Genomic DNA, 22,806 nt, shown 5'->3' on the forward strand with positions numbered 1-22,806 from the left:
ATTTTATGTCTCTTCAGACGGAGGTGTCTTTTCCTGGGACACCTCTTCAACTTCTTCCTGGGAAACTTCTTCAATTTCTTCCGAAGGCGTACTAGCAGGAGGAACTGGCTCTTTTTTGCGAGGCTGGAAGAACATTATGATCGGAAGTTGTTGCCGCTGCTTCTTTTTTCGATCAAAGAGCATCTTGTAGGGAGTCATTATGTCATCAACCTTGTTGCAGAATTGCATCGACCGAACCATATCCTCGTCCCACTCTTGCAACATTTCTTTCAACTCCTTCGCATGGTTGCAGGCCTTGGCGAGCCGTTCTAATGTTAAGCACGTTTCTTCGACATTTTCTTGGGTCTCTTCTTGGGTTTCACTCTCTTCTTCGCTTGCCGATTTCGTCAGGTCTTCGAGGTCTGCGTCAGTTAGGGGCTGGGAATGGCAGTCCAACAACTCGTCGACGTCTTCAGTCGTCATGTCGCCAAACCCGTCACCTCCAATTATGGCAGCCAACTGCACAGATTTGCATATTGCAGAGTGTTGGATTTCAGCAGGTGTAAATTCCTCGTCGTCGTAAACAATCTGGGGCCACAACTTCTTCCAGCTCGCATTCACAGTTGCAGGTTTCATCTCTTGAAGTGCCTTCTGAATATTCTGCAGGCACGTGGCTATGGTGTACTGCCGCCAGTACGCCTTCAAGTTAAAATCTTCATCCTCATTATCTTGGGCAGCATCCACACACGCAACGAGGTCCGCCAAGGTGTTCTTCGTGTAGAGGGCCTTGAACGCCCTGATAACCCCCTGGTCCATTGGTTGAATTAATGACGTGGTGTTGGGTGGCAGGAACTCAACCTGAATGCCCTCATGCGACAGGTCAGTTGCGTGTCCACCAGCGTTATCCATAAGGAGAAGGATCTTGAATGGCAAGCCCTTCTCTAAGAGATATTTGCTGACTTGCGGGATAAAACACTGATGGAACCAGTTGGAGGTCAGCATCTTCGTAATCCATGCTTTTTGATTATGCATCCAGTACACGGGAAGGAGATTCTTATTTTTATTTTTCAAAGCGCGAGGATTTTTCGACTTATAAATAAGCCCCGGCTTTAGCAAAAATCCAGAAGCATTGCCACACATCACGAGGGTAACGCGATCCTTGAATGCTTTAAAGCCAGAGGCTTTGGCTTCCTCTTTGAATAGGAAAGTTCGCGACGGCATTCTCTTCCAAAACAAGCCGGTCTCATCCATATTAAAGACTTGTTCCGGCTTGTATCCACCTTCGGCGATAATATTCTTGAATGTCTGGTTCGCGTAAGTTTCAGCAGCGGCAGTGTCAGCCGAAGCAGCCTCGCCATGCAGGGAAACGCTTTTCAGAGCGAAGCGTTTCTGAAACTTCGCGAACCATCCTTTGCTGGCGGAAAAACGTTGTTTCTGAGGCTGGGAATCAGTGGATGTCCCTGGTTGAGGATCATCTGCATCATCATCTTCTTCAGCATAGTTGCCGTTGTCGTCTTGAGGTTCCTTTGCAGCAAAATTCTCATACAAGCTCAAAGCCTTTGTTCGGATGGTGTTCGTATCCAAGGCTATGTTCTTCTTCCGGCAGTCGGCAATCCACACAGCTAAAGCACCTTCCATGCGTACGATCGTTTTATTACGCGTTGTAACGACTCGCTTCGCTGATCTGCTAAAGGTGATTGCTGCCGTCTTTCTAATGTTCGCCTCGTCCTTCTTGATATAGCGAACAGTAGATTCGTTGATCCCAAAATGGCGCGCAACGGACGCGTAACTTCTACCATCTTTTAACATATCGAGAAGCGTAACCTTCTCAGCAATCGTCATCATCCTTCGGTGGCGTTTAGGCTCACTACCAGCCTTAGGAGAAGCAGAACGCTTGGGAGCCATTGTACAGTGGGATTTGACAAAAAGTTCAACTTAAAAAGGTCGCACACAGCACAGATTAAACTTCACAAACTTAAGAACGTCTACTCAGCGATACGCGGGAACAGAGAGTGGACGACCCGGGCCCGCGAGAACCTAGATGCTGGAAGCTGGAGATGATGGCAAAACACCAATCACAGGCTAGATAACAAAACTTGAGTTCTAATTCGTCATCTATCAGCGCTTGAACCAATCACAACCCGTCTTACAGTATATGATGCGTAGGTTACCAACTCATACAAGATACCCCGCGCATACCGTACGTACAGTATTAATAATAATAATAATAAATAATGATAATAATACAGTACAGTACTGTAATAATAATAATAATAATGATAATAATAATAACAATCATAATTTTATTAACAACAACAACAATAATAATAATAATAATAACAATAATAATAATAGCTTTACGTATGCTACAGTATTTTATTCTTTTGTAGGATGTGTGTGTGTCTCTCTCTCTCTCTCTCTCTCTCTCTCTCTCTCTCTCTCTCTCTCTCGTACGCTTATTCGAAATGTGATTTTTGCAACAAAGAATATTATTGGATGCAGTACTACGTACGTATACATACAAAAGATTCATGGAAAAGAAGCACATCCATTACATTTGTAGTACGAACAGTAGTAGCCATCAGCAGCCTTACACCATTCTAATATTGTATGACTGCATCTGATTTGCGTTTCATGTTCGATTTAATTTTACTACGTACTGTATACAGTACTGAATTATCGTATGATAATAATACAGTAATAATAATAATAATAATGATAATAATAACAATAATAATTTTATTAACAACAACAACAATAATAATAATAATAACAATAATAATACACGTAATAGCTTTACGTATGCTATTTTATTCTTTTGTAGGATGTGTCTCTCTCTCTCTCTCTCTCTCTCTCTCTCTCTCTCTCTCTCTCTCTCTCGTACGCTTATTCGAAATGTGATTTTTGCAACAAAGAATATTATTGGATGCAGTACTACGTACGTATACATACAAAAGAATCATGGAAAAGATGCACATCCATTACATTTGTAGTATAGTATCCATCAGCAGCCTTACACCATTCTAATATGGTATGACTGCATCTGATTTACGTTTCATGTTCGATTTAATTTTACTACGTACTGTATACAGTACTCTATTATCGTATGATCACATTCTCTTTTCGTGTTTTATTTCTTTCTGTGCTGAATTATATATCATATGTAATGCAATGAACAATCAGTAAGAGCAGATATTACTAATTACAGTATTAATGGAATTACAGGTAACAAAATATCGTATTTGGGGGTCTTCAGATTTCGCGGTATTTTCGAATTTTCCGGAAAATCCGCGATATGTATATATATATGGGTTATGGAAAAAACCCGCGAAGTGGTGAATCCGCGATGGTCGAACCGCGAAGTAGCGAGGGTTCACTGTACTTAATAATGGTTACTGGTTACTTATATGAGTGGTGACTACTAAAAATAACAAAATATCAACTTTACAGTAACCCTTGCTATGGCGGGTGTTATGTTCCAGGTCATTTGTAATTTTCTCTTTTGATAATAACATACTTTACAGAATTATATACAGTAATGTAAGATGATGAAGTAAGTTGAACATCATTTGTAATAATCTGATATTGATTTTATATGAAAGGGGACTATTTGTTATGACTAAAAATCATAAACATTTGAGTTAGGCTATGCATACCTAGGCCAAAATTTAACTCTATGGGTACTCAGTCTCCATTGCGTTCGTTGGTTGAGGACTGTCTGTACTGTATCCTACTATCAATCAATATAAAAATTTGACATAGCATATAATTCTGTATTAACCCTTTTACCCCCAGGCTATTTGGAACTTTCCAACCCTTAACCCCCAGGGTTTTTTTTTTTTTCAAGCACATTTTGCAGTATATTTTTTCAAAATTGCTCCTACAGCCTTAATTTTCGTCATAGAGAGGTCAGGTTGGTCTCATTCTCTTGGAAAATGCCTGAATTTTCTCAAAAAATTATCAAAAATATGCCAAAAAAATGTAAATAGCATTTTTTTTGCAAGGACGTACCGGTACGTCCATGGGGGTAAAGGGATGAGTTTTGTGAAACGTACCAGTACGTCCTTTGGGGGTAAAAGGGTTAAGACAATTTACTTCACGAATATAAGTAATCTCTTCTGATAAGCAATGTCTCTGTTTGAAGCATGCAATCATATGCATACTTAAAAGAACAAAAAGGTATTACCTTGGGAGTAAGAAACACACTTCTCATCTATCTGACTCGGTGAACTTTCGTTCCAGAAAAGATGAATGTTTCTGATTTTGGAGAAAGAACTAATGGTTTATTTTTAAGAAACAAAATTCGGATGAAAATTTTCCCTGTGTTTACATCATATAAACCACCTTGAATTAGAGGTTGGCAACCTATTTTTGTAAAGGACCATAGATATATTATTGCTCTACGGCCAAAGAAGTAGAATTGAAGTTATTTTGTAGTTACTAATATACCAAATACATCTATAAATATTTTTTTGTAATACTAGTCTATAAATGAGAAGGCTGGAATTTCATAATTTTCATAAGATACTTTACTTCCTTTGCACTTGAAGTCAGTGCTCCTCATGAACAAATTATGGCAAAGTTTAATTAATTCATCTCATTTCAGTAGTTTAAGATGACTGCTAAATTACAAAACCATCTGTGTATATACTAGCTTTTACATCAAAATGTATCTTATTCAATAATGGTTATGTAAAGATAACATCATTAAGAATGTTGTTTTTCTTACTGTACTTTATCCTTATAAATTCAAAATATGATATTTTAATTATAAAATAAATTTTTGAATATACTTACCCGGTGAATATATAATACCTGAGCCTCCGGCGGCTCGACAGAAAAACACACAAAAACTCGCGAGCGATCGCTATGAAGGTTGCGGGTGTGCCCACTAGCGCCAACTATCGGCCAGATACCGCATATACATGTAAACAGACCCAATTTTTCTCATCCCGCTGGGTCTCTATCGGGGAGGAAGGGGGGGCCTTTAATTTATATATTCACCGGGTAAGTATATTCAAAAATTTATTTTATAATTAAAATATCATTTTTCAATATTTAACTTAGCCGGTGAATATATAATAGCTGATTCACACCCATGGTGGTGGGTAGAGACCAGAGTTAATTAAGTTTACAGCGTATATGCTTAGAGTTTTTGACAGTTATATCATAACAAAACCCAAATATATAAAGGTACCTGGTAAGGAAGTCGACTTAGACGATTACTCTGCCTTATTAGTCTGTCTTCCTCACGAAGCCCAGCGATCCTCTTAGGATGCTGAAAGACTCCCAGGAGCTGAAGTATTAAGGGCTGCAACCCATACAACAGGACCTCATCAAATCCCTAATCTGGGCGCTCTCAAGAAATGACTTTGACCACCCGCCAAATCAATCAGGATGCGAAAGGCTTCTTAGCCTTCCGTACAACCCAAAAAACAATATTAAAAACGTTTCAAGAGACAGATTAAAAAGGATATTGGAATTAGGGTAATGTAGTGGTAGAACCCTCACCCACTACTGCACTCGCTGCAACGAATGGACACAGTGTGTAGCAGTCCTCGTAAAGAGTCTGGACATCTTTTAAGTAAAATGACGCGAACACTGACTTGCTTCTCCAAAAAGTCGCGTCCATAATACTTTGCAGAGATTTATTTTACTTGAAGGCCACGGAGGTTGCTATAGCTCTAACTTCGTGCGTCTTAACCTTAAGCAAACATCGGTCTTTCTCATTCAAGTGAGAATGAGCTTCTCGTATTAAAAATCTGATAAAATATGACTAAGCATTCTTTGACATAGGCAATGATGGTTTCTTAACTGAGCACCATAATGCCTCAGATTTACCTCGTAATGACTTAGTACGAGCTAAATAGAACTTAAGAGCTCTAACAGGACATAATACTCTTTCCAGTTCGTTGCCTACGATCTCTGATAAGCAAGGAATATCAAAAGATTTAGGCCAAGGACGAGAAGGCAGTTCATTTTTGGCCAGGAAACCAAGTTGAAGTGAACAAGTGGCTTTTTCTGTAGAAAAGCCGATGTTCTTACTGAAGGCATGAAGTTCACTGACCCTTTTAGCCGAAGCCAAGCACACTACGAAAAGTGTCTTGAGGGTGAGATCCTTCAGGGAGGCTGAATGTAATGGCTCAAACCTGTCTGACATGAGGAACCTTAGGACCACGTCTAAGTTCCATCCAGGAGTTGCCAAACGACGTTCCTTAGAGGTCTCGAAAGACTTAAGGAGATCTTGGAGATCTTTATTGTTGGAAAGATCTAAGCCTCTATGTCGAAAGACCGAAGCCAACATGCTCCTGTAGCCCTTAATCGTGGGAGCTGAAAGGGAGCGAACCTTTCTCAGATGTAAAAGAAAATCTGCGATTTGGGCTACAGAGGTACTGGACGAGGACACAGATGCTGACTTGCACCAGTCTCGAAAGACTTCCCACTTCGACTGGTATACTCTAATGGTAGAAGCTCTCCTCGCTCTTGCAATCGCACTGGCTGCCTCCTTCGAAAAGCCTCGAGCTCTTGAGAGTCTTTCGATAGTCTGAAGGAAGTCAGACGAAGAGCGGGGAGGCTTTGATGGACATTCTTTACGTGGGGCTGACGTAACAGATCTACCCTTAGAGGAAGACTTCTTGGAAAGTCTACCAGCCACTGAAGTACCTCGGTGAACCACTCTCTCGCGGGCCAGAGGGTAGCAACCAACGTCAACCTTGTCCCTTCGTGAGAGGCGAACTTCTGCAGTACCTTCTTGACTATCTTGAATGGTGGGAATGCATATAAGTCCAGAAGAGACCAATCCAGTAGAAACGCGTCTATGTGGATTGCTTCTGTATCTAGGACTGGAGAGCAATAGATTGGTAACCTTTTGGTCAACGAGGAGGCAAAGAGGTCTATGGTGGGTTGACCCCAAGTAGCCCAAAGACTCTTGCCCACGTCCTTGTGGAGGGTCCATTCCGTGGGTATCACCTGACCCCTCCGACTGAGACAGTCTGCCAAGACGTTCAAGTCCCCCTGGATGAATTTCGTCAACAGGGAGATGCCTCGATTTCTTGACCATAAGAGAAGGTCCCTTGCGATCTCGAGCAGCGTGAAGGAGTGTGTGCCTCCTTGCTTGGAGATGTACGCTAAAGCTGTGGTGTTGTCTGAGTTGACCTCTACCACTTAGTTTCGAAGAAGCTTTCGAATATCATCAAGGCCAAGTGGACTGCTAATAGCTCCTTGCCGTTGATGTGCATGCTCTTCTGACTTGAGGTCCACAGACCCGAGCATTCCCGACCGTCCAGGGTCGCACCCCAACCCAAATCCGACGCGTCTGAGAACAACACGTGGTTTGGGTTCTTGACTGCTAGGGATAGTCCCTCTCTCAGACTGATATTGCTGTCCCACCATTTCAGGCATGCCTTTACTGGTTCGGAGACTGGGAATGATACCGTCTCTAACGTCTTGTCCTAGTTCCAGTGAGAGGCTAGATGGAACCGGAGAGGCAGAAGGTGTAGTCTCCCTAGTGAGACAAACTGCTCCAGGGATGAGAGAGTCCCTACGAGACTGTTCCAACTCCTGACTGAACAAACGTTCTCTTTTCAGCATTAGTTGGACTTCGAGCAGGGCTTGTTCTATTTGGGTGGCAGACGGAAAAGCCCGAAAAAAACTGGACTGCGAATCTCCATCCCCAAATATAGAATAATCTGGGATGGGATCAGTTGGGACTTTTAGGTTGACCAAAAGTCCCAACTCCCTGGCCAGACTCAACGTCCAATGTAGATCCTGCAGACAGCGAAGACTGGACGATGCTCTGAGAAGCCAGTCGTCCAAGTACAGGGAGGCTCAGATCCCCGATAGATGGAGGGATTTTGCCACATTCCTCATGAGCCTCGTAAACACGAGAGGAGCAGGACTGAGGCCAAAGCACAGGGCTCGAAACTGGTACCCCACATTCCTGTAAACAAAACTCAGAAACGGTTGGGAATCCGGGTGTATGTGGAAGTATGCCTCCTGAAGGTCAAGAGAGACCATCCAGTCGCCTTCCATTAATGCTGTCAAGACAGCCTGGTAGACTTCATCGTGAAGTTTGTCTTGACAATGAACACATTGAGCGCATTTGCCTCTTACGTACTCCTGCAGTGAACATGGCTGCCAGATCATTGGAGCCATCCCTGAGGGACTTGTTCCTGCAGAGAACGTGGCTGTCAGATCATTGGAGCCATCCCTGAAAGCCTTGTTTATGCATGACATACTGTAATTGTACAGCAAAACTTCAAACGCTCGAAAAAACTCCTAACAGGAGATGGTCTAGCTCTGAAGTCGACCATAAAATCTTGGAGCGTCTCATGGCCAGGCGCCAGGGAGAGTCTATGAGGTTTGAGAAGTCTATCTGGGCAGAGGCAGGAACTCCCAAGCCGAGAACTTCTCCCGTGTCATATCAGACTCTCGCTCTATAAGCCAGCTTAAAAGTAGGGAAAGCAAAGGCTGTCTCCCCCTAACTCCTCCTGGTGATTAACCAGTCGCCTAGCAAACGTAAAGCTCTCTTAGAAGAGCGAGAGAGCACTAACTTATAAAACAACGGCTTCGAAGTAGCTAGGCCTAGTGTAAACTCTGACGTTTAGGCGAACGAGGAGCAGCAGTTACAAAAAGATCCGGACAAAGATCCTTAAAAATCAGCATGATTTATTTAAAGTCCATAGAGGGCTGAGCAGCTTTAGGCTCCTCTCCGTCTGACAGAGTCCTCAAGGGAATATCAGTAGGAGGGGGATCAGCAACTTCCTCATCTGAAGGAACCTTGTCCGACAATAGCCGAGTCTCAAGCAAGGGAGAGACCTGCCGTGGTGGCAATGCTTGACAAGCAGAGTCCACACGCAAAGGAGCAACAGTAGCAGTCAAGGACGCTATGTCATGTAACTGCTTAAAGGACTGACCAGTAACAACAACAGGTGCGGGAGGACGTTCGACGTCAACTCGAGACTGCCTTGACTGCTTAGACTGAGCAGTCAAAACAACTCTTGACTGCGGTGCTTGACGCTCAACGTCAAAACAAGTCAACTATGCTGGTTGGTGAACGTCCTGAACGTCAACAAGAGCAAGCGGCAGCGGCTGAACGTCCACAAGCGGCTGAGAGTCAACACGGGACTGCATCGAGTGAGGCTCTACAAAACACGATTGACGTGACTTTGTAACGTCAATGTCAACAGGACGAGCAAAGGCTCGTTTGGGCGGCTGACGGCCAAGATCTCTATCAGCTAAGCGGCGAGGATCATCGTGAACCTGCTCAACAGAATAGACCTCCATAAGAGAGGCAAGCTTATTCTGCATGTCTTGCCGTACAACCCATTGAGGATCAACGGGAATGGTTGCGGTAAGAGACGAGGGTAACGTCTGTGACTGCAAAACCTTGCCTACAAAAAAACTCTCGGAGCCTGTGTTACGCTTTTGTTTAGGCGGCGAGCAGTCTTCCGATGACTGCATAGGGTCAGAGCTGTCCTAATGGTTACAACCAGGACGCTGGACCTGTCCTGAAAGGACTGACTTTCGCTTAAAGGGCCTCGAAACCTTGTTCCACGGTTTCTTATGCGAAAAGCCTTCGGATGACGAGGAGAAAATCGTCTCGCTCGTCTTATGGTAGGGGCGGTGTTGATGAGACACGCCTGAAACCATAGAGGGAACGTCTGTTCGCTGATCAAGTCCTCTCGAACCCATAAGTCGTACGACATTACTTCTCCCCTGGGCTTGGGAGCTTGCAAGAGGTCTCGGACTAGGCGAACGACAGGCAAGAACAGACGAACCCTCGGTCGCAACACTGATAACACTTTGCGCAATTATCACTTTATCACTACGATTTTCTGTTTTGCACTTACTTCACTGAAATCGAATTTTACAACAATTCACATTAGGTATGAATAAAACTGATTTCTACCTGAAGCATGCAATTCTACCCTCATCAAAAGGTTATAATTGCGAAATCAGTCGTATAATGTAAGCACATTAATACAAGCAAAAAACAGTAAACATATATTAAGATAAAAAGATCAGTGGCTGGGAAGGAGACTAAACACTAGTTCATTCAAAACTACGTTTTCAATCTCTCACCGTACAGTGCCTTGGGACGAGAATAAAAACTGAAAACATTTTATCCTTTCTCCCCGTACAGAGACTAGGGACGAGAGTAAAAAACTGACTCGAGAACAACGTTACTCGCTTGGGACGAGAATAAAGATCGGAATGTTCTCTCTCTCTCTCTCTCTCTCTCTCTCTCTCTCTCTCTCTCTCCTCTCTCTCCTCTCTCTCTCTCTCTCTCTCTCTCTCTCTCTCTCTCTCTTGATTTCGCACCGAAGAGAAGAGCCCACTTACCTTTCGTCAATAAACAGGTTATTTGACCAAAGGAAAAAACTGAAAGGTTTTTCAATTAACAAGTTCCTTTAAAATAGTATTTAAAACATTTAAGTTTGAAAGAAGAATGAACAAAACGTCAGAATCGATTTACTCTTTCTGCAAAGTGAAACCGTGATTCTCTCTCTCTCTATCGTAACGATAGAGCGCAAACTGCGTAGCATAAATAAACTAAACGTTAGTTCATCTTTGAAACAGTACGAAGACTATTCAAAGAAAATCTTTCATAAAATATCTACTAAAAAATATTCATTTAATAAGTTTTAAATCATTTGCTCTGTAAAAGTTATTTACAATTGAAAGGGCTCAACGTTGTTTAACTTCGGTTTCCAAGTTAGGACCGCCTACTCTCGGATTAGAGGAGGAATAGGAAAGGTCGCATATAAACAAATCATTAAAATTTATCTTGATGTTTATTATAAATGGAAAGCTAATCGAAGAGGCCTAATAAAGGCGGTTGAGATATAAAATATATAGAGGAAAATCTATAATTAACAACAACAATTTATAACGTGATAAGATAATTGCTAAAAGCCTAAAACACACTTCCGTACTAAGGGAAGGGTCGGCCATTTAAAAGTCAAAGAAAGTCCAAAAAAACAATCCAAAGTCATCAAAAATTAAATCTATCCAAAAACGAGTTCAAGATTTAAGTTGAAGATAAAACACCTGCACTGCGAAAGCTCAAACCAAAAGGAAGTACTTCACCAAATATGTTGAGAAAACTCCAGGTTATACAGCGAGTATTGATACGTCTTGTCGTTAAGGCCGACAGAGAAAAATTGGGTCTGTTTACATGTATATGCGGTATCTGGCCGATAGTTGGCGCTAGTGGGCACACCCGCAACCTTCATAGCGATCGCTCGCGAGTTTTTGTGTGTTTTTCTGTCGAGCCGCCGGAGGCTCAGCTATTATATATTCACCGCTAAGTTAAATATTTAAAAAAACAAAATAAGAAACCATTCTTTTATTTGTTTCATTAACAATCGTAACGAACGAACGAATGAACAAACGAAGGAATGTATTCACACGTATTAATGATATCAATACCTTTAAGTAAATTGTATGAAAACTGTGTTAGCCTATAACATTGTTAATTCTACAATATTTATTATAAGATATTTTGAATAAGTTTGGAAATTATATTAGAAATACTTTTGTTATTTATATGGGCACATATTCTAAGCTGTAGCTTTAATCAGCTAACGACAAAATCAGCTGAATATATGTTCACATTTTGTTAGCTGGGCTTGCATAGACAAAAGCTCATTTCACTCATATGAAATTATTCCTTGAATAGGCTATTTATTATGAAGACATGCTAATAATGTATAAGACAAATATAGCTTTAGCAAATCAATTGAAAGTCACTTACGATGTGCCCACTGGTTTCTTTGGTGGAGGGTACACTGCATGTTCATACTGGTGATACCCAAGTGTGTTCAGAGAAGAGAAAACCTTGGAGCATGTATGACATCGATACTGAAGATCTTTGTCATGTGTGCGTATATGATCAAGATATGAATCAAGGTCCTCAAATGCCAAGTCACAGTTTTTCTGGATGCAACGGTATACCTGGAATCCAAAAAAGGAATAATAAGACGTAAAAAATTTGATTTTTACAAACAAAATAAAGTAATATTTTTTCATTGCAATTGCATTACAGTACTTTTGATATATAATACTGTATGTAATCTATTTTGACATCTGCATGAATTCCAGATACTTCATTCCTCAATAGAAGTACAAATAAGAATAACTGCCTTAGTACATATGCATACGATTCTCCCATGTCACCAATAACCTAATGTTATTTCTATGAACCTCTCCTGTTGTTCATATTGCCTCTTCCCAGAAGCTAAGGTTTAGGGACATACATCCCAAAAAATTATCAAAACTTTTCTTTCCATTTAAAAGAAACATACCCCTAGCAAAGTAATGAAACAATCTAGCAGTTACTGGTAAGAAGCGCCATCAGTTGCAAGTTTTTCAGTTGCTAATGCATTGTCAAAACATAGCCCTCTTATTGCATTTCAAGTTGTTTTACCCGCTGGATTTGTTTGAATTTCTGTACAGCAAGAACTGTGTTTCAAATAACTGTTGTGAGGGGTATGATGTCTTATGGCTCCTCTCAGGAAAAATGTTTCAAGTTAGTGTGTTTATGGAACTGTAGAGTATACACTGCGCAGTGGTAAAGCTTCTACATTGTAAACATAATGACTGACGTTTGATTCTCATAATGGCCAAGGAAAGAAAGTAATTTTTAAGTCTAGGGGAGTAACATTGATTTTTGCAGAGTTGATAATATGACACTGCAATACTCAACTTACCAGCCAATTTAGTGTTAAGCCTTTATAGGTCTTATCTTACATTGTTATTCTCAGAAGACTAACGCGCATTCTCTTGTGGGTGGTAAATCTGGCTTGCCTGCCTAGCAGGTTACACTAACTTAACTTCCAGTTTTGTCTAGTGATCATAATCACATAGTGTTCCTTCCGTAAGGGTTTTGAATGTTCAGTGAGCCTTATAGAATTGTTTTCATCTAATAGTGTCTCAAATTCATTAATTACTTTAGGTCTTCCTGCTGCTAAACCCATGGCAGTTCCATATTCCTAGTCACTCTTTTAGACATCTAGATTGTGAGGCAGAAGACTGAGTAGATAAGTATGGATCCTTACATCCCTAAAGCACTCTTAAGTAACATCATTTTATATTTTGGAGATGGCATTTCATATCATAGATGCTCTTATTTTCTTATTTTTGTTGGTGATGCATCTACCAAAGCTGCTTTATTGCATTACGTTCTGGATGACACTACATTTTCATTCACTTGCAAGCTCGGCCACTGGCTCATTATCGGTTAACTTTGGTTGTTTAAATACTAAAACCTGTGATTTTATTACACTTACAGGTCTGGCTATAAAGAACACTTAAATATTATAGTTGGTTATTTGTATTCAGTGAAAAACTATAGTGAAAAAGAATAAACAGTTTAATTCACAAATACTACATAGGTTATGCTTTTCACCTCTGAACCACAACATATGCTAACACTGTACCAGTTGTAAACACTGAGTTTAAGAGTCAAGTGTCAACTTATATCTTATAGTTAAAACTACCATATAACTTTTTCCACAAAATATTTAAAGACAGTTGTTTCTCTGACTATACAGTACATAGTCTCAATTCCCCCTTTTTGTTGTGGATAATAGTCATTAAATGGTTTTCCCAATTGCTAAAAATGGCTACTAATTCTAGTTTTGTTTAGGTTATAAGTATTCAATACCTCAAGATGATGTTTTGAATTATATAAGATTAATCAGTTACCTAACCTTGTTATAGCGTTCAATATAATGGCTTCCTTTGAGCCCACCAATATGACTAATAAAATGTAAATCAATACAGGGTTCAGAAGCTAATTTACTCGTGGATGTTTGTGGCTAATAATCTAGGAAGTGTTTTGGAAATAATTTCCTTTGAAGTTATTTTAGTGTTTCAGAATTGTTTCTTTGTGCAGAAAAGGCCAAGCATGTTGTTTATAAAGGGAATGATGACAATACTGCCACTCCAAGCTTTGTCTTTACTACAGCATAACTGGTTTAGTTTTTTATTATACAATATTAGATTTTTAACACCATTAATCACTTTTGAGATACCTCAGAAATTCATTTGGATCTTAATTCAGAGTAATATTTCAGGCCTAACTGAAATCCTCAAGTGATAACTGGTGGTTCTACAACACCATTCAGTAAAGGTTCTGGTGGTACACGTTACCTCTGAGGTTCGAGATTCTTTTCCAAAACCTCAAATCACTTATTTACTTTTGCCCTTCTGCAGTGTAACTATCATACTCTTGCATTTCTAGCTGCTCATTTAGGCAACTGGAACTTTTGAGGGTGATAACTGAGATGGTAGTCTGGATCCTTATATCTCTCCTCTCAATAAAATATATTATTTTTATTAATAAAATAAATTTTTGAATATACTTACCCGGTGATTATATAAGCTGCAACTCTGTTGCTCGACAGAAAACTCTACGTTCAAAATACGCCAGCGATCGCTATGCAGGTAGGGGGTGTACATCAACAGCGCCATCTGTCTAGCAGGTACTCAGTACTCAATGTAAACACAGAACCAATTTTCTCCTCGGTCCACTGGGTCTCTATTGGGGAGGAAGGGAGGGTCCTTTAATATATAATCACTGGGTAAGTATATTCAAAAATTTATTTTATTAATAAAAATAACATTTTTCAATATTAAACTTAGCCGGTGATTATATAAGCTGATTCACACCCAGGGGGGTGGGTAGAGACCAGCATTACTTGTTTACATTATTATGAGCTAAGTATTTTGTATTTCATTTTAGCAGTTATTCAAAATAACAAACATAAAATAAATAAGTACCTGGTAAGGAAGTCGACTTGAACAATTACTCTGCCTTTTTAAGTACGTCTTCCTTACGGAGCCTCACGATCCTCTTAGGATACTGAGCGACCCCTAGGATCTGAAGTATCAAGGGTTGCAACCCATACAACAGGACCTCATCAAAACCTCTAATCTAGGCGCTTCTCAAGAAATGACTTTGACCACCCGCCAAATCAAGTAGGATGCGAAAGGCTTCTTAGCCTTCCGGACAACCCAAAAACAATAATAAAACATTTCAAGAGAAAGATTAAAAAGGTTATGGAATTAGGGAATTGTAGTGGTTGAGCCCTCACCCACTACTGCACTCGTTGCTACGAATGGTCCCAGAGTGTAGCAGTTCTCGTAAAGAGACTGGACATTCTTAAGATAAAAAGACGCGAACACTGACTTGCTTTTCCAATAGGTTGCGTCGATTATACTTTGCAGAGATCTATTTTGTTTAAAGGCCACGGAAGTTGCGACAGCTCTAACTTCGTGTGTCCTTACCTTCAGCAAAGCTTGGTCTTCCTCATTCAGATGGGAATGAGCTTCTCGTATAAACAGTCTGATAAAATAGGATAAAGCATTCTTTGACATAGGCAAAGATGGTTTCTTAACTGAACACCATAAAGCTTCAGACGGGCCTCGTAAAGGTTTTTAAAAAGAACTTAAGAGCTCTTACAGGACATAAAACTCTTTCTAGTTCATTTCCAACCATACGATAAGTTTGGAATATCGAACGATATTGGCCAAGGCCGAGAAGGCAGCTCGTGTTTGGCTAGAAAACCAAGTTGTAGAACATGTAGCCGTTTCGGATGAGAATCCGATGTTCTTGCTGAAGGCATGAATCTCACTGACTCTTTTAGCTGTGGCTAAGCATACCAGGAAAAGAGTCTTTAAGGTGAGATCTTTCAGGGAGGCTGATTGTAGCGGTTCGAACCTGTCTGACATAAGGAATCTTAGTACCACGTCTAAATTCCAACCAGGTGTAACCAAACGACGCTCCTTCGTGGTCTCAAAAGACTTAAGGAGGTCCTGTAGATCTTTATTGTTGGAAAGATCTAAGCCTCTGTGACGGAAGACTGATGCCAACATGCTTCTGTAACCCTTGAAAGTGGGAGCTGAAAGAGATCGTTCTTTCCTCAGATATAAGAGGAAGTCAGCTATTTGAGTTACAGAGGTACTGGTCGAGGATACGGATACTGACTTGCACCAGTTTCGGAAGATTTCCCACTTCAATTGGTAGACTCTAAGGGTGGATGTTCTCCTTGCTCTAGCAATCGCTCTGGTTGCCTCCTTCGAAAAGCCTCTAGCTCTCGAGAGTCTTTCGATAGTCTGAAGGCAGTCAGACGAAGAGCGTGGAGGCCTTGGTGTACCTTCTTTACGCGTGGCTGACGTAGAAGGTCCACCCTTAGGGGAAGTGTTCTGGGAACGTCTACTAGCCATCGAAGTACCTCGGTGAACCATTCTCTCGCGGGCCAGAGGGAAGCAACTAGCGTCAACCTTGTCCCTTCGTGAGAGGCGAACTTCTGCAGTACCTTGTTGACAATCTTGAACGGAGGGAATGCATATAGATCTAGATGTGACCAATCTAGTAGAAAGGCATCTATATGAACTGCAGCTGGGTCCGGGATTGGTGAGCAAAATATTGGGAGCCTCTTGGTCATCGAGGTTGCGAAGAGATCTATGGTTGGCTGGCCCCAGGTGGCCCAAAGTCTCTTGCATACATCCTTGTGGAGGGTCCATTCTGTTGGAATTATTTGTCCCTTCCGACTGAGACAATCTGCCATGACATTCAAGTTGCCTTGGATGAACCTCGTTACTAGTGATATGTCTAGACCTTTTGACCAGGTGAGGAGGTCCCTTGCGATCTCGTACAATGTCAGAGAGTAGGTCCCTCCTTGCTTGGAGATGTACGCCAAAGCCGTGGTGTTGTCCGAGTTCACCTCCACCACTTTGCCTTGAAGGAGAGACCTGAAGCTTTTCCAGGTCAGACTTACTGCCAGTAGCTCCTTGCAGTTGAAATGCATTGTCCTTTGACTCGAGTTCCATAATCCCGAGCATTCCCGACCGTGTAATGTCGCACCCCAGCCTACGTCCGATGCGTCCGAGAAGAGAACGTGGTTGGGAGTCTGAACAGTCAGGGGAAGACCCTCTCTAAGGTTGATATAGTCCTTTCACCAAGTCAGACAAGACTTTAACTTTCCGGAAACCGGGATCGAGACCGCTTCTAGCGTCTTGTCCTTTTTCCAGTGAAAAGCTAGATGGTATAGAAGAGGACGGAGGTGTAGTTTTCCTAGTGACACAAATTGATCCACGGATGACAGTGTCCCTACCAGACTCATCCACAGCCTGACTGGGCAGCGTTCCTTCTTCAGCATCTTCTGGATGGATAGCAGTGCTGGGGGCTGATCGTCTTGTTCAGCAACGTCCTCATCAGAGGGTTCCTCATCCGAAACTGATGAGGAAACGGCAACGGAGTGGGCAACGTCTGACTCGCTGAATCCGGTCGCACTGGTGGATGCGTGACGGAGCCGGACGCAATATCATGGAACTGCTGCACAGTCTGTGAACTGTCAACAACCATGGGTGCGCGAGGAAGTACAGCGTCAACCCGAAACTGTCTAGACTGTCTGGGTTGTGCAGTCAACACCCTACCGGGTTGCTGAGGTTGACGCACTGCGTCACAACAAGTCACCTCTGCTGGTTGTTGAACGTCCTGAACGTCAACAACCACCTCCGAGCGTCGCTTAACGTCAACGTGCGACTGGCAACCCACACTGGGTCGCATCGGTGGAGGAACCACCTCAACTGGCAGACGCGAGTAGGTTACCTCAGCGTCAACAGGGCGCACAACCGACCGGTTGGAAGGTTGTTGGCCAAAAGGAGGAACCACCTCAACTGGCAGACGCGAGTAGGTTACCTCAGCGTCAACAGGGCGCACAACCAACCGGTTGGAAGGTTGTTGGCCAGAAGGTTCTTCTCCACATTTAAGTCCTCTATCAAGGACGCAAGCTTGGACTGCATGTCTTGCAGCAAAGCCCATTTAGGGTCTACGGGAGCAGGTGTGGCAACAGACGGGGTTAGCGACTGAGGCGGAACCATTTACCATCCCTGAAAGCCTTGTTATGTGTGACATAATAGTACAGCAAAACTTCAAAGGCTCGACAAAAGTTGAGAAGTTGACCTGTAAACAACTTGGAGCGTCTCCTGGCTAGGCGCCAGGGCGAGTCTACCAGAATTGAGAAGTCTATCTGGGCAGAGGCATGAACTCCCAAGCCGAGAACTTCTCTCGTGTCCTATCAGACTCTCGCTCTATAAGCCAGTTTAAAAGAAGGGAAAACAAAGGCTGTATCCCTAAAACTCCTCCTGGTGCAAAAACCAGTCGCCTAGCCAATGTAACGCTCTCTAGGAGAGCGAGAGAGCACTAGCTTAAAAACAACGGCTTCGAAGTAGCTAGGCCTAGTGTAAGTTCTGACGTTTAGGCGAACGAGGAGCAGCAGTTACAAGATCCGGACGAAGATCCTTAAAAAATCATCATGATTTAATTAAAGTCCATAGGAGGCTAAGCAGCTTAAGGCTCCTCTCCAAATGACAGAGTCCTCAAGGGAATATCAGTAGGAGGGAGAACAGCACTTTCTCATCTACAGGAACCTTGTCCGATAAATGCTAGGTTACCTAAGTGAGTCTCTCACTGGTGCATTAGTAGCAGACCAGAAGGCAACGTCATGTAACTGCTTGACAGTCTGTGAACTGTCAACAACTGAACTGTCAACCACAACAGGTGCGTGAGGACATACAGTGTTCACTCGAGACTGCTTTGACTGTCTATACTGAGCAGTCAAAACAACTCTAGAATGCGGAGGTTGACGCACCGCGTCAAAACAAAACAACTTAGACTGTTGTTGTACCTCGCGAACGTCAACGGAAGGTTCCGTGCGTTACTGAACGTCAACATGCGGCTGGCAGGGTACACTGGAACGCATGGGTGGCGGGACTCTCTCAGCTGGAGTGCGGCAGAAGGTTGCCTCAGCGTCCACAGGACGCACAACCGTGGTTGGTTGTAGGCTAGAGGTTGGTGCAGTGTCAACCTTCTCCGCACGAAAGTCCCGCATCAATGACGTTAACTGAGACTGCATGGTCTGCAGCAAAGACCACTTAGGGTCTACAGGAGCAGGTGCGGCAACAGACGGTGTGACTGCCTGATGCGGTACCGCTTTGCCTCTCTTAGGAGGTGAACAGTCGTCGGAAGACTGCAGCGAGTCCGAACTGACCCAGTGGCTACAACTGGGCCGTTGGACTTGCGCGGAAGGGACCGACTTGCGCTTAATAAGCTGCGAGACCTTGGTCCATGGTTTCTTACGAGAAACCTCTTCCGCAGACGAGAAATAAAAGGGCTCTCTCGTCTTTGTGTGGGTGGGGCGATCTTGGGTAGATACGCCCGAAACCACGGAGGGAAACGTCTGTTCGTTGATCAAGGCCTGACGAACCCATAAGTCGTTCGACATTACTTCTCCCCTGGGCTTGGGAGCTTGCAAGAGGTCCCGGACTAGGTGAACGACAGGCACGAACAGACGAACCCTCGGACGCAACACTGTAACACTTTGCGCATATCACTTTATCACTTTGATTTTCTGTTTTGCACTTATTTCACTGAAATCGAAACTTTTACTGATTTCTACCTGAAACACGCAATTCTACCCTCATTAAAAGGTAGTAATTGCTTAATACTAGCAAAAAACAGAAAACATATATAAAGATAAAAAATTCAGTGGCTGGGAAAGAGACTAAACACTAGTTCAAATAAACTACGTTTACAATCTCTCACCGCACAAAGCCTGGGGACAAGAATAAAACCCTAGAAACGTTTTACCTTCTTCCCCGTACAGCGACTAGGGACGAGAGTACACGAGAACAACGTTACCCGCTTGAACGGAACGTTTTCTCTCCTCTCTCTCCCTCCGTCTCTATCTCTCTCTCCCTTTCTCTCTTGATTTCGCACCTAAGAGAAGAGCCCAATTATATATCGTCAAAAAAAACATGTTATTTGACTAAAGGAAAAAAACTGAAAGGTTTTCCAATAAAAAGTTCCTTTAATTTAGAATTTAAAACATTAAAGCTAAGAAAGAAAGAACAAAACGTCAGAATCGATTTACTCTTACTGCAAAGTGAAACCGTGATACACTCTCTCTCTATCGTAACGATAGAGCGCATGTTGAACGTCTTGAACGTCAACAACTGCGTAGTCTAAAAAACTAAACGTTAGTTCATCTTTGAAAACAGTACGAAGACTATCAAAGAAATTCTTTCATAAAACATTAAATTTTAAAAAGTTTTAAATTCTTTAAAGGCTAAATACGATATAACGGGCTTAATGTTGATTAACTTCGTTTCCAAGTTAGGACCGCCTACTATCAGGAAAGGTCGCATATAAACAAAACATAAAAATTATCTTTATATGTTTATAATAAATGGAAAGTTAATCGAAGAGGCCTAATAAAGGCGGAGAGATATAAAATATATAGATCTATAACGTGTTAAGCAAAATTACTAAAAACCTAAACACACTTCCGTCTAAGGGAAGGGTCGGCCATTTAAAAGTGAAAGAGAGTCCATACTCTCTTTGTCACCCTAATTAAATCTATCCAAAACGAGTTCAAGTTTTGAGATGAAGATAAAACACCTGCATAGCGAAAGCTCAAAACTAGAATAGTGTACTTCACCAAATAGTTGTGAAAACAAATCCAGTTAGTAACAGCGTATTAGTAGGTCTTGCCGGTAGCCCGACAGAGAGAAAATTGGTTCTGTGTTTACATTGAGTACTGAGTACCTGCTAGACAGATGGCGCTGTTGATGTACACCCCCTACCTGCATAGCGATCGCTGGCGTATTTTGAACGTAGAGTTTTCTGTCGAGCAACAGAGTTGCAGCTTATATAATCACCGGCTAAGTTTAATATTGAAAAAAGTACAATACACAACTTATTACTTATGTGACGAAATGTTAGTCTAAAAATTTTATCACTCCACTGTCAGTGTCCAAGAAGCTCTTCGCACCATCCATATGCTCAGACGACCGTTTTAAAGATGGTTCCTTCAAACACATATGTTTTGCATCTAATCACTGAGGGATTTTCAATCACATTCTCAAGTCTAGAGGTTTCACAACCCTCTAGTTTGTCCTTCATATGTAAAATTTAATTTTGTTTTTAAAGAACTGAATATTGATAAGAATATCTATTATAGCAATAGTTACTTGGAAGTCACATCGCTGAATCACAACTATGAAGTGGAAGCTTCTTGATCTTAAACTAAAACAAAAACAAATTTCTCTCTTAATCCCTATATCTCTCCCCTTAGTGCCCAGTAGTCTATATGATCTATTCAATGTGTCTAACTTATTTGGAGGAAGGGTTGAAACATGACTACATATAAAGAACGTATTAAAATAAATTTCATTATTAACATTCTGTTAATTTAGATGAATGTCAGCTGTGAGGCTTAAAGCTGAATACTAAACTTCTTAGGATGTGGCAAAGTGAACTTGAAATGAATGTAAAGTAATATTCTACAAAAGAATTTTGATAAAACTCTAACACTACTCCATATTTGCATTTACCAAGACACAATATAGAAACCTTGACTTTCTTAGCCAAACAACTAATGAGGAAAAGGCAATAATAGAATATTTTTATTTCTACTCTCACTGGATGTTCATATTGCTTTATTCTAGAAGCTGGCTTATATTGACACTGCACTCCTAATATCATGTACCCTAACTTTCAAGTAATCCATCTGACTGGATACAACTCCTTGTGAGCCTCTAAGACAAATCTTTTATTCTGAAAGACGAAAGCCTTTTTGGATAAAAAAAAAAAAAGGAAATTAGAACTAATCCCACAAAGCAAATTAGGGGCATTACCCCTAATGTCTGCAGTTTTGGCCAAATAATACTCCCAGCCTGTACCAGACAAAGAAATCTATCAATAATGTATACCTAACTTCCTTTTCTAAAAATGGAATTTGAGCCTTTTATTTTGAAATAATTCTTAGCTCTGGATGCAGATAAAAGAGATAAGACAATCTTATGTTCTCCTAAACCTATTATACAGAAAGAAATTGTAGCTCGATAATGTGTTTAGCCGAGGCTAATGCCCTTAGGAAAAGTGTTTTAGCTGTCAGATATTCAACATGAAACTTTTAAATATTGCAATACATTTAGATTATAAAAAACTCATCTGACTACAGGAGGTTTTCTAATAATAAAGGACATAAAACAGATCAATGATAAATCTTGAAATAGATTCATCCAATCCTAGATACTCAAGTACAGTATTAAGCATGAATCCATAACCCTTAATAATGGAAATTGACATTATTTTCATAAAAAAAAAGGATATGCAAAAATGATAAAATATCCAAACTAGTCCTAGTTACTTGTACATTTCTTGACTTTTACAAAACTAAATGAACATTCTAAAGACTTTGTCCCAATTATTACACTTATGAATAAGAAGGAAGCTTAACTTTGGGTATCTATTCCTCTGTTAGGCTAGCATAACCTCATTGGAGCCTGTACAGCCAATTAATGGTGAGTATTATTGTTTAATTATATGATAGTCAGTTTCTGGCTCAATGTTATTGACTCTCAACCAAATATTCATTACCCTATCAGTTATAACCTTGGTAAGGTTAGTATTGAGGTAGGATTAGACTAATTATTCAACCATATCACAGTTTTGTAATGGAAAACACTTGTTCAAGCGCATGACTGGCACAGAAGCAGATTGAAATTGCAATACAGTAACCAATGTTACCTTTCAGCAAAGGATTTCTAGCTATTCCTGGACTAGTCATCTTCTCTATTTTAAAGGCCTTACTTTATTTTTCTTGTTGTTAAAGCTGCACTTCAAAGCACATAGTTAAGTGAATATTGGGTAAGTTATCAAAATATCTTAAGGATAAATGTTTTTTTTTTCTTTTTAAAAATGCCAGATATTCTAGTGGATCATATTTCAAATAAGATTCTATCTTATATAAA

At 41.1% G+C, this 22,806-nt stretch overlaps 1 protein-coding gene across 2 annotated transcripts in view; it reads right to left on the reverse strand.

Moving 5' to 3' along the window:
* The window catches only part of LOC137657909 (zinc finger protein 341-like), a 130,332-nt gene that overhangs the window by 53,026 nt on the left and 54,500 nt on the right, over nt 1–22,806 (reverse strand). For both annotated transcript variants that reach the window (XM_068392566.1, XM_068392556.1), the window contains exon 10: nt 11,738–11,937. In XM_068392566.1, the coding sequence (XP_068248667.1) occupies nt 11,738–11,937 (200 nt within the window). The remainder of the gene's footprint in view (nt 1–11,737; nt 11,938–22,806) is intronic.

This window comes from Palaemon carinicauda, chromosome 1 (genome assembly GCF_036898095.1).
Source record: "Palaemon carinicauda isolate YSFRI2023 chromosome 1, ASM3689809v2, whole genome shotgun sequence".
NCBI lineage: Eukaryota > Metazoa > Arthropoda > Malacostraca > Decapoda > Palaemonidae > Palaemon > Palaemon carinicauda.